The sequence below is a fragment of the Hyla sarda genome, chromosome 8 (genome assembly GCF_029499605.1).
Source record: "Hyla sarda isolate aHylSar1 chromosome 8, aHylSar1.hap1, whole genome shotgun sequence".
Taxonomy (NCBI): Eukaryota; Metazoa; Chordata; class Amphibia; order Anura; family Hylidae; genus Hyla; species Hyla sarda.
In genome coordinates, this window is record NC_079196.1 from 159,177,736 (window position 1) to 159,190,901 (window position 13,166).

At 44.6% G+C, this 13,166-nt stretch overlaps 1 protein-coding gene across 1 annotated transcript in view; it reads left to right on the top strand.

Annotated features, from left to right (window-relative positions):
• Positions 1–3,441, top strand: part of NDE1 (nudE neurodevelopment protein 1) — a 30,962-nt gene extending 27,521 nt beyond the window's left edge. Inside the window, 1 exon segment of the mRNA XM_056536871.1 lies at positions 1,167–3,441. Coding sequence (XP_056392846.1) covers positions 1,167–1,260 — 94 coding nt within the window. The 3' untranslated portion in view covers positions 1,261–3,441.
• The last annotated feature ends 9,725 nt before the right edge of the window (positions 3,442–13,166 follow it).

Below are 13,166 nucleotides of genomic sequence, written 5' to 3' on the forward strand. Positions count from 1 at the left end.
CCTTCTGCTGGTGGTTGTTCTTTCTCACTCTGGGGACTGCTTTGGTATGTCCCATCAGTATGTGTCTCCCAATGACAAGCGACCGAGTAAAGGAGATTTTTTTTTTTTTTTTTTTTTTTTTTTTTTCTACTCGCCATAAAATCCTTCAGACATATCTCTTTGTTGGCTTCTCCTATTCTCCTACTGCTTTGTGACAAAACTGATTGATTACCTCACTTCCAGTGGGCGGGTATATCCTGCTAGGTTGGAGCTGACTTTTTTTCCTAGTTTCACCGCCACCTAGTGGCAGGAGTATATACCCATCAGTATGTGTGTCCCCCAATGAAGGCTACAAGAGAGATTTTACGGTGAAATCACTCACACAAACGTGGCTGCTGCTAAAAATGCGCTTACTGCTTAAAATGTGCTTGTGAAATATGGCCTAATTTTATGCTGTGTGAAGATAGCCGAAGAATAATGCCACATGATTTAAATGGGCTATCTAGTAATAGAAAAAGGATCTACTGTTAGTTTTTGTTTTCCTCTGAAACAGTAATGCCCCTATTTATGGTCTGATATTGTAATTTTTCCCAATTAAATTAAATGTATTATTATTATTTATTATTATACATGTGTATATAAAACAAGGCTCATTTCTTTCACCCCTTTTGTCCATTGGGCCATTAAAGTAATGAGTGGAAAGAGCTTAAAGAGGTACTCCACCCCTACACATCTTATCCCCTATCCTATCCCCACACCACTCCCTTCGGTGCCACATCACTTATCAGGCACAGACCAAAGTTTGCTCTGTCCACCGAATGACTGTAGTGCCACAGCAGAGATCGCAGGGGTTTCCAGCGGAGGGACCCCCGAGATCAGACATCTTCACCCCTAGACATCTTATCCCCTATCCAAAGGATAGGGGATGAGTACCCCTTTAATGGCCTAGTCTATTTACTCGTGATCTTTTACTCTTCTGTGCAGAAATATAAAGGCTATAAATGCTGCGTGCACTGATGTTTGTTTAAAATATTGTACCCCCCCCCAAAAAAAAACAGTTAAAGGTTCCCATTAAACACAAAACTTAATGCAATTTGAAGGTGTGAAGTTGTATTTGAGCACTAACATAGCTAGAGCTGTTACATTATGTTCTAATTCCCCTTAAATTTTAATGTATTGATTTCTAGGTTCATTAAGCGACTGGAGTTTGGATCATTGTCCCAAAATGTATCTGTCCAAGCCATGCAGTCTCCTCAGGGAATAGTCAAGATGATACTGTAGAGAATGTAGCACTATGGACTTTAACTTATTAATTTTTAGTGGCATTTTAATCATGACAAGAAATGGCATGGACTTTGTACAAGAGATGTAATGAAGACCTCAAGAACTATGATCCATTCGAGAATTTCAAGGGATCAGTAATGGTGGTCATGCACTGAACATTCCTCATTCACCTCGTTTTTTTTTTTTTTTCTTTTTATCAATGGTTTAACATTTGAAGAGATGGAATAAAGTATGTGACTTTCTGATGGTTTATGTATGTTCACAATGATAAAGGGACTTTTCTTCTTGAGAATATTGGCACTGTTGGGTTAAACATGTTTGAAGATTTATTCAAGTAAAGATGAAGGGTTTTTCTATTAAAAAAAAAAAAACACATTCCATACCCGTCCTTGGGATGGCCTATGAATGAGTGATTGTTAGGGGCTTGAACTCTGGGTCTCCCAACAGTCAGCGAAATGATGGCGCTGTGGTGATCTCTATAGAGCGTCAAGCTTTTTATTGTGAATCCAGACACGATGGGTTGTCTCCATACTGGATGAGGCAATAACTGATATCGAGCTATGATTTGCAGCTCCGCTCCAGTGGCTTATGCCGTAAGCACCAGAGCCCTTTCATTCTGTTGAGAGACCTGAGACCCCATCCAATGACACATTGATAGTTGAGCCATAGGACTATTTTAACATAATTTTTAATTTTTTTGCAATTGTTTTTATTTCACCAAGAGTACTTACTTTATAAAGACTTGCTAAGCTCCACCACAATGATGCCTGTACTGCATTGCTAGCTACAATGGATCTCCAGTTTTCTGCTTTTTGTAAAACTTTTATAGAGGGGTTCCTAACCTTGTTTAGACTTAAGGGGGTATTCCAGGCAAAACCTTTTTTTTTATATATCAACTGGCTCCAGAAAGTTAAACAGATTTGTAAATTCCTTCTATTAAAAAATCTTAATCCTTCCAATACTTATTAGCTTCTGAAGTTTTCTGTCTAACTGATCAATGATGATATCACGTCCCGGGAGCTGTGCATGATGGGAGAATATCCCCATAGGAACTGCACAGCTCCTGGGACGTGAGTCATCAGAGAGCAGTTAGACAGAAAACAACTCAACTTCAGAAGCTAATAACTATTGGAAGGATTAAGATTTTTTAATAGAAGTAATTTACTAATCTGTTTAACTTTCCGGAGCCAGTTGATATATAAAAAAAAAAAGTTTTGGCCTGGAATACCCCTTTAACATAAGTAGGTTACTTTTATATTCTAATCTTTGTTCACTATTTTCCATTTCTCTGTATGCACAACCCGCTATGAAGCGATGGATGTTTTTATTCCGGTTGTCATTGCTACATCTGCAGACATGTGTTTAATTTTTTTTCCCCATTATTCTTGACTAGATGTAATACAATAAAATGTTAGATAACTGCATTACCATCAATTCTTATATGGGATTAAAAAGCACATATAAAATGTTACCAATCATGTGACCACGGGTTCCAAAATGTTATTATGGAGGACTGGAATTGCTCATTGCAGTTGTGTGATTTGTTACTATAGATCACATGTCATCACGCAGGAACTTGTACACAGGATTGGCAAGTGAACAAGCAGAATGTTGGTGTGGAAAGTGTTGTAAGCCTATATAAATCGTGTGTACATGCTATGCAATGTGATAGTAAACTTTATGTATTCTTTACTAATTTACAAATGTGTTAAGGACATAGCCATGACAACCAGAATTATAATATCTAGTAACATAACATAAGGATAAAAGTACTTGATAATGGTGTTTGTTATTAGAGATGAGTGAACTTACAGTGATTCGATTCGTCATGAACCTCGCGGCTCGGCGGTTGCTGACTTTTGCCTGCATAAATTAGTTCACCTCTTCCAGCCCACCGGAGCACCTGAAAGCTGAAATAATTTATGCAGGCTAAAGTCAGCAACTGCCGAGCCGAGAATTTTGTGACGTATCGAATCACTGTAACTTCGCTCATCTCTATTTGTTATTGAGTAAAAAAAAAAAAAAATGTATGTATTTTTAATTTATTTCACAACTAAACTGCTTTATCTCTAAAGGTTTAGGACTCCTTTATATTCTGTCAGAAAGGGTTGTCTGGGACCTGTCATGGGTCGTATGTTCTGTAATCTCATTAAAGTTTGATTGACATCAAAAGTTAAACAGCGTCATCTTGTGATCTACCTTATTTATATAGCAAATCATACCTATTGGGGTATGTGCAAACATCCCAAATACACTGCACATGTCTTGTGGATTTCCCCAGTTAAAGGGGTACTCCGGCGCTAAGACATCTTATCCCCTATCCAAAGGATTGGGGATAAGATGCCTGATCGTGGGGGTCCCGCCACTGGAGACCCCCGTAATCTTTCACGCAGCACCCGTTACCATCAGCCCCCAGAGCATGTTCGCTCCGGGTCTGATAACTGCCGATCACGTGGCCGGAGTATTGTGTCGTCACGGCCCCGCCCCGTGTGACATCACGCTCCGCCCCCTCAATGCAAGCCTATGGGAGGGGGCGTGACAGCTGCCCATATGGCTCCAGTTACGGAATATAAAAAGCTAATGGGGATTAATGCCAAGCCAGAACTCTCTCTCCAGAAGGAAAGAGTATCCATCTGCAGACAGCTGTTTCGGGGTGCTTGCCCCTCGTCAGTACAGAGCAAGGTAAGTACCCTGAAACAGCTGTCTACAGATGGGTGCTCTTTCCTTCTGGAGAGAGAGTTCTGGCTTGGCATTAATCCCCATTAGCTTTTTATATTCCGTAACTGAAGTTTATACCAGGGAACATCGCCTGAAAAGGTGATGTAATGAGCTGATTTGCATATTCCCATGTGTATGTGTGTCATAAAATGTTGCAGTATCTTGTAATACCTTTTTTATTGGACTAACAGCATTTTGTAGAGACAAGCTTTTGGGATTCCTCCCTTTATCAAGTCCAAAGCAAATCTAAGCTCACAAGTAGAAGACACAGGTTACATCTCACAAATATGCAGGGGTTAAGACAATAGATGTGGAGTATTCACACTAAGATGGGCCATAAATTGTCCTGTTATGGGAACATAGACTAAATTAGATAAGAATGAGAAAAAGGGGGAGGGAGGGGGGGAGCAGGGGAGAGACTGATAATTAGCAGGACATAGTGAGATATAAGAGAACACAGTGCAGGTTATAAGAGAATACAGTACAGCACAGGTTATAAGAAATTTTGATAATGAGAGAAACTCAAATCCACATTAAGTCCCCTGTTTTTCGAGTCAAAAAACAGTATCATTTTGGCTTCAAATGTCTTTCTCTCTTGTGTGTTTTTTTTTGAAGTTCCCTCTCAGTATCTTGATTGTAAGGTCATGTATGGAGTGGCCTGTTTGGGTAAAATGGTGTCTAACTGGGGTGCAGTAGTCATTTTCTTTATGGCGTTTCCGTCATTGAGTTTCCGTCTGGTTTCACCAATGTAGCATCCCATGTCACACTCAAAATGGACTTCTCTATAGAAAGTGTGAACTTCCTGGACACTACTGTCACAATAAACAGGAACACACTACAAATGTCTGTATACAGAAAACCCACAGACCGATCCAGCTATCTACATAAATCCAGTTTCCATCCATCATACACAAAGAAAGGCATCATATACAGCCAAGCTACCAGGTACCATGGCATCTGCTCCAACCCTGATGACAGAGACCTGCACCTACAAACACTGTCTGAGAAATTCAAACAAAAAGGATACAAACCTAGGACAATCAATAGGAAAATACACTCCGCCCTTCAAACACCACGGGAACACCTGCTACAATACAGAGAGATACAACCATCACCACGCGTACCACTGGTAGCCACATACAATCCGGCCCTTGAAGAAATACACAAAATTATCAAGGACCTACAGCCGATATTGGCGGAAGATGAGATGCTAAAAGAAATCTTCCCTGAACCTACCAACTTGGCCTTCAGACAACCAAACTATTTAAAACAAAAGCTGGTCAGCCGAAAATTACCTACAGAAAGAACAGGCACAGACAATGAGACCAAACCCTGCACCAAACCTCGCTGTAAACTCTGCCAACATATCTGCACCAAGATGGAAGCCACCCACAACAACAAGACATATAACATTAAGGGACTATACTCCTGCACATCCCTAAATGTGGTCTACATGATACAATGCACCAAGTGTGACACAGGATGCTACATTGGTGAAACCAGCCGGAAACTCAACGAAAGGATGAACCTACACAGACATTCCATCAACCGCCATAAAGAAAATGACTACTGCCCCCCAGTTAGACACCATTTTACCCAAACAGGCCACTCCATACATGACCTTACAATCAAGATACTGAGAGGGAACTTCAAAAACACACACGAGAGAAAGACATTTGAAGCCAAAATGATACTGTTTTTTGACTCGAAAAACAGGGAACTTAATGTGGATTTGAGTTTATCTCATTATCAAAATGTCTTATAACCTGTGCTGTACTGTATTCTCTTATAACCTGCACTGTGTTCTCTTTTACATCTCACTATGTCCTGCTAATTATCAGTCTCTCCCCTGCTCCCCCCCCCCCTTTTCTCATTCTTATCTAGTCAGTCTATGTTCCCATAACAGGACAATTTATGGCCCATCTTAGTGTGAATTCTCCACATCTATTGTCTTAACCCCTGCATATTTGTGAGATGTAACCTGTGTCTTCTACTTGTGAGCTTAGATTTGCTTTGGACTTGATAAAGGGAGGAATCCCGAAAGCTTGTCTCTACAAAATGCTGTTAGTCCAATAAAAAAGGTATTACAAGATACTGCAACATTTTAGGATTTGCATCTCCATCACTGGACTAATACGGCTACTCAAATTTACTATATATATATATATATATATATATATAAGTCCAGATAAGAAGCAGCACTCCGGAGTACAAGAAATAGTGACTTTATTCACCCATTAGGCATATGCCTAATGGGTGAATAAAGTCACTATTTCTTGTACTCCGGAGTGCTGCTTCTTATCTGGACTTTGTTTAAGGAGGGTTTTGGAGTTTGAACCTGTTGAAGCGCAGCACCCAACCAGGACTTAAAGTCCTTGCTTTGCAGTGCCAGCCCGTTCCCCTTTTTATATATATATATATATATATATATATATATATATATATTAGTCATCATGTACCAGTCCTTTTAGTTCTGATTATGTCGTCGAGGTCTGGATCCATTATTTTTATTTATTTCTAACATGTGGTAGCCATCCGGGTGTACCTACCTGCATGCCACCATGAGGGATGATTCCGATTGGTCAGCAATGGAATGTGGGAAATAAGAGTGGAGTGGAAGAGCGGGCAGATGTGACAACTGGTGCCAATGCCAAATTTTTAGTCGCTTTAGCAACCTGGCACTTGTCAAGCACTGGTGTACATACATGACATTACTTATCCTGTATTGATACTTAATTATATCCTGTATGATACGTCAGAGCTGCACTCACTATTCTACTGGTGCAGTCAAACTGTGTACAATAGTGATGAGAGGATCAGGTTCCCTGAGGACATAGAGAGAGGAGCAGGGGGCCTGAGGAGAGTATATGGAGTAAAGAAAAGCATATCATTTGAAAAAAAAACAATAACTATATTAATTACAAACATGTCATTAATGTGGAGGTACAATTTTTGAAAATGGGGAAGAGGAACCACTACGCTAGAAGTAAACAATAAAGGTTAACACTGTATAACTTGTCACAATACGAAGAATAATCTTTTTGTGTTGAAGCCACAGTAGCCCCTTTAAGAACTCATGCATGAGGCAGCATTATGGATCTATGTAATCTCTGTGTTCATGCTGTTGAGACCACAAGATGGCATTGAATATACTCAGAGAGTTGCACCATTGTGGCCATGAGGAAAAAGGGGTTTGTTTAAAAAAAAAAAAAAAAACTGGCAAAATAAACTTACAAATTTACTATGTCTCCACATAAAATGTAGTGGATTTGAGCTCTGGAAAACTCCACAGCTCAGATCATGTGTAAAAAGAGCAAAATATAGGGAACATCAACAAATACGAGATACAATAGTGAATACTGTGGAAAATACCTGTTGGAAATAAAAATCCGCAAAGAAAATTCCACTCCACTCTTAGTAAATGAGGCCTATTGACTTTAAATCTAGGGCTACATGGTGACTTTGGCCATGGGTTGCACATCCTAATATTACCATGTTGCTTATTATTGTGCTACATTAATAAGAATAGGGTTGTGTTGTGACCCGTAAGTGACTCTAACCAGAAGTTCTGGTCTGGGCCTCTAGGTTTCTGACTCTTGGCTTGTTGCCAGTTAACCCTTTGTTTGCTGTGTTGGTACCTTTTTGCCTGGCTGTTCCATACTTGGATTGTTTGACTGTTCCTGGTGCCCCTGCATTTTGAATAGCGTAGGGACCATCACCCAGTTTGGGGGGGGGGGGGCATTTAGGGTGTGTAGTCGAAATAGGTAGGGACAGCGGTTTGTTTGGGTTAGCATCAGGGCTGGAGAGAAGAGGAGCATGAGAGTATAGGAACCTCTTCTGTCGCTTTCCTGTTGACGGACAATGATGTCTGGTATCGATTCCAATATAAATTATTTATTGCTAACTACTGATTAATTCAATAATAGTTTAAATGTATAGTGTGCAATGTATGCAGCACACATCTGGCGGTGGCCTTGCCTTTCTGAAGCCTATTTTGACTCTTTTTGTATTTTGTTGCAGTATTTAATAGGAATAATGAATACCTGAATTTCACGTGTTTGCTGAATACAGGTGCAAGAATGCAAATGTCATTCTCATGTATATGTAATGCTTGCCAAAAGTAAATACACACAGTGGTTCACTGTACCAGGTTGTATATTCCCATTGAAAATGTGGCACACATTGCACATCATAGCGTGTAATGCTGCATAAAGGCAGATAACAATAACCTATGTGTCACGGATCGGCAGGCTGGAGGTGGATTCTCTGTGTCAGAGAGGGTTTGGCGAGGACCGTGTCGGTGGACCGGTTCTAAGTAGCTACTGGTTTTCACCAGAGCCCGCCGCAAAGCTGGATGGTCTTGCAGCGGCGGTAGCAACCAGGTCGTATCCACCGGCAACGGCTCAACCTCTCTGACTGCTGAGATAGGCATGGCACAAGGGATAAGGCAAGAGCAAGGTCGGACGTAGCAGAAGGTCAGGGCAGGCAGCAAGGATCGTAGTCAGGGGCAACGGCAGGAGGTCAGGAACACAGGCTAGGAACACACAAGGAACGCTTTCACTAGGCACAAGGGCAACAAGATCCGGCAGGGAAGTGCAGGGGCAGTGATCAGATATAGCCAGGGAGCAGGTGGAAGCCAATTAAGCTAATTGGGAAGATTGGGCCAGGCACCATCATTGGTGCACTGGCCCTTTAAATCTAGAGAGCTGGCGCGCGCGCACCCTAGAGAGCGGAGCCGCGCGCGCCAGAGCATGACAGCCGGGGACCGGGACAGGTAAGTGACCTGGGATGCGATTCGCGAGCGGGCGCGTCCCGCTGTGCGAATCGCATCCCCAACGGCCATGACAGTGCAGCGCTCCCGGTCAGCGGGACTGACCGGGGCGCTGCAGGGAGAGAGACGCCGTGAGCGCTCCGGGGAGGAGCGGGGACCCGGAGCGCTCGGCGTAACAGTACCCCCCCCTTGGGTCTCCCCCTCTTCTTGGAGCCTGAGAACCTGAGGACAAGACTATTGTCCAGGATGTCGTCCTCAGGTTCCCAAGATCTCTCCTCTGAGCACTCGACTACAAAGGGTCCAAGATAACGTGGTCCGAGATACAAACTGGGGACACGGAAGCCGAAATACTTGGCGGAGAGCCACACAAAAACAGGAGGAGCTCTTCTCTTTTTTCCGGCAAGCTTCTTCACCCGGGATGAGGCCAGCATGAGGAATTTCAGGGTCTTTTTCCAGATGGTGGTGAAGCCCCGGGAAACCACATCAACAGCGGGCACACAAGAAGGCGTGGGGGTGGGGAGGGAGGGAAGAGGGTCAAGCCCGGCACGGGGCAGAGTGTCAACAGGACGGGGGCCGTGAGGAGGAGGCACAGCATAGTCCAGACAGGCCTTGGGGAGGCCAGGTAAAGGGGGAGACACAGAGGCTTGACTGACGGGACTGGGAGCAGACGTGAGGCACTTCCTGTGGCAAGAAGCACCCCAGCTCCCGATCTCCCCGGTGGTCCAGACAAGGGCAGAAGATGGGGTTTGAGCCATGGCAGACCGAGGAGGACTTCAGAGGAGCATTTGGGCAAAACAAAAAGTTCCATGCTGAAGAGCAGGGGTTCTGTGCAGTAACGCACAGTGCAGTGTAGAAGTAAATCTTCTTTCTTCCTGCGGCGAGTCCTCTCTTCAGGGGTCAGGCGGGACCGATCCACTTGCATAGCCTCCTCGGCGGGAGGCACAGGGGTGGTTTGCAAAGGATACTGTAAGAGAGGTGCTCCGGGCGGTGTGGCACATGGCAGGGCCTTCCCAGGCAGGAGACCACGGCAGAGTCTAGAGTCCTCATCAAATTTGTCCGGCAGGGACAAGCAGGGGTTAGGAGCGGCCGGTTGCTGCGGAGGAGTTGCAGGAGCCGGCGGAGGAGATGGTTGTTGCAGCTGCTGTGTCTGTGACTGAAGTTGCTGTATCTGCGGCAGCAGCTGCTGTATCTGTGACTGAAGTTGCTGTGTCACGGTGGTCAAGTATGCCAGCTGGTGATTTCGTTGGGAGATCTTTAGGGCTTGCTGGGCGATCACCGTGGAAATGTCGGCAAGACTTGACAGCGGCACCTCAGCGGAATCCATGGCCGGATCTACTGTCACGGATCGGCAGGCTGGAGGTGGATTCTCTGTGTCAGAGAGGGTTTGGCGAGGACCGTGTCGGTGGACCAGTTCTAAGTAGCTACTGGTTTTCACCAGAGCCCGCCGCAAAGCGGGATGGTTTTGCAGCGGCGGTAGCAACCAGGTCGTATCCACCGGCAACGGCTCAACCTCTCTGACTGCTGAGATAGGCATGGTACAAGGGATAAGGCAAGAGCAAGGTCGGACGTAGCAGAAGGTCAGGGCAGGCAGCAAGGATCGTAGTCAGGGGCAACGGCAGGAGGTCAGGAACACAGGCTAGGAACACACAAGGAACGCTTTCACTAGGCACAAGGGCAACAAGATCCGGCAGGGAAGTGCAGGGGCAGTGATCAGATATAGCCAGGGAGCAGGTGGAAGCCAATTAAGCTAATTGGGAAGATTGGGCCAGGCACCATCATTGGTGCACTGGCCCTTTAAATCTAGAGAGCTGGCGCGCGCGCGCCCTAGAGAGCGGAGCCGCGCGCGCCAGAGCATGACAGCCGGGGACCGGGACAGGTAAGTGACCTGGGATGCGATTCGCGAGCGGGCGCGTCCCGCTGTGCGAATCGCATCCCCAACGGCCATGACAGTGCAGCGCTCCCGGTCAGCGGGACTGACCGGGGCGCTGCAGGGAGAGAGACGCCGTGAGCGCTCCGGGGAGGAGCGGGGACCCGGAGCGCTCGGCGTAACACTATGTATGTAAAAGGGTAATGTTTTTCACCAGCTAGGGTGGAAATACAATGAAACCTCTTTGAGAACACCACCAAAATTGCGTTTGGTCTCTTAGGGGGTGATTTTCCTAAAGAATGAATAATAAATGATGCCATTGAAAATCTGTCACGGGAAATCGGGCATGGTTATGGGTTATGTTTACTAAAAGCAGTGGTCTTTTTGGAGAGTGTTCACCATATATACTATCTTCTGCTGCCATCTAGTGTGCAATAATAGTTTTATTAGTATTAGGAATTTTAAAGAGTGGCCGTAAACTATCAAATTTCACAATGTAAGAGGAATATGAGAATTGGGAAGCATACAGAATTTAATTTCTAACAAACCTAAAATTCTATTGATCAAATTGCATGTCATTCTGGTGATTGCTCAACTCAAAGGATGGGAATTGATTTAATAAGTATAACACAGGGACAATGCATTTTGGCACAAACCTGTGCCTACCTCAGGTCCACCAAATAGGCTGATGCTGGCTCTTGGAGTTAATGCCTGTGCATCCAAAGCGGTGTCTCAAGATTCCTGTCCGGTGCATCGCCAGTGGTCGTCCTTTCTTGCAGTAACACCTCTGTGAAACCCCCTTTTTCCTTTTCTTTTGTTGCCGCAAATGGTCATTGAGAGTTAAAAACATTAAGATCTCCATTCTAGGAACATATTATCAAATCAACTTATTCTAGGTGACCGATTACATGGAAGAAATTGCAAGGTGACTGACTATGAGAAGCAAAAAGTGGAATCACAGGACAGGTAAATGATATAATTATGAGTTACTGACTCTAGCTCTAGACCTGCATCAGTGTGATAATATGCTCCTGGCTCTGGACACCTAATATGATAACAGTAACATTAGAGTGTAAGAGAAATGTGGCATATCCTTACTGCTTCTCTCTTTTCATGTTAGGTTAATGTTACATAGGTTTCCACATACTGGCCTATAGGACCTAAGCATTGACAGACTGGCCTTTCTTGTTCCCTCTCATGTACAACTTCTTATACCCCTAATTTCTTACTGTCTACTCCATATGCTCCCTTCTTATGCCCTCCATACACCAGATTAATTCTGATAATCCCTCTATAAAAAAACAGATCCTCTTTCTCTTACTGCCTATTCCTTATGAGGAGCCCTCTTCCAGATTGCTCCTTACCACAAAGCATTTGTCCCACCACTCAAACCGGGCACTTCTTTCCTTACCCTTCAGTGCCACCCACTGATATCTCCTGGTCCACAGGACCAGCCACTATCCGCGCCAGAACCACTTTAAATTACCTTCCTACATGTTATTCCAACTTCCACATCTTGGAGTGGGATAAATGGTTAAACCATAGATGATACTAGAGATGAGCGAACTTTTGAAAAATTCCATTCGGATGATTCGCCAAATTTTCTCCAAAAAAAAATGTGGATCGATCCGAATTGATTTGTGGCAAATCTATATTAAAAATGGCTATTTCCTGCCTACAGAGAGCCTCAATAGGGGTATAGAACACTTTGCTTTGTTCTAACACGCATATGGAGTGTGCTGGGGTAGTGAAATAATACTGTTGTTCAGAATAACATGCAGATTACCAGCATCGCTTTTAGAATAACTGCCTCAGAACGGCACAATGACAGAGCCTGGAGGTGGAATCAGTATGAGGAAACAGTATGAGTGGAATCAGTATGAGGATCAGTATGAGTGGCTGAATGGCACAGCTTGTAGGTTTTGGCAGCATGAGGAGACCATATAGTGGCTAAATGACACAGCATGGATGTGGCTGAAGCATGAGGAGGTCATATAGTGGCTTAACCCCTTAAAGGGGTACTCCCACCCTAGACATCTTATCCCCTATCCAAAGGATAGGGGATAAGATGTCTGGTCTCGGGGGTCCCGCCGCTGGGGACCCCCGTAGTATTGCATGCGGTACCCACCTGTTTTTTGTGCGGAAGCGCTGGAGGGTCTGAGACTCCGATAGACTTGCATTGAGGGGACGGGTGTGACGTCACACGTGTGCGGAGTCCTGACGTCATGGACTTCCGTTCCCGTAGTCGCGACTCAGACCCTCCAGCGCTTCCGCACAAAAAACAGGTAGGTGCCGCATGCAATACAGCGGGGGTCCCCAGCGACGGGACCCTCGAGATCAGACATCTTATCCCCTATCCTTTGGATAGGGGATAAGATGTCTAGGGTGGGAGTACCCCTTTAAGGACGTCCCCGGTTTAAAAATACTTAAGGACTGAGGGCGTATGGGTATGCCCGTGGGAATTCCGGTCACTGCCGGGCGGGGACCTGACTGGGTTGACTTCTGATATCTATAGTGCAAACCCATGAGGGGGGGGGGGGGGTCCTG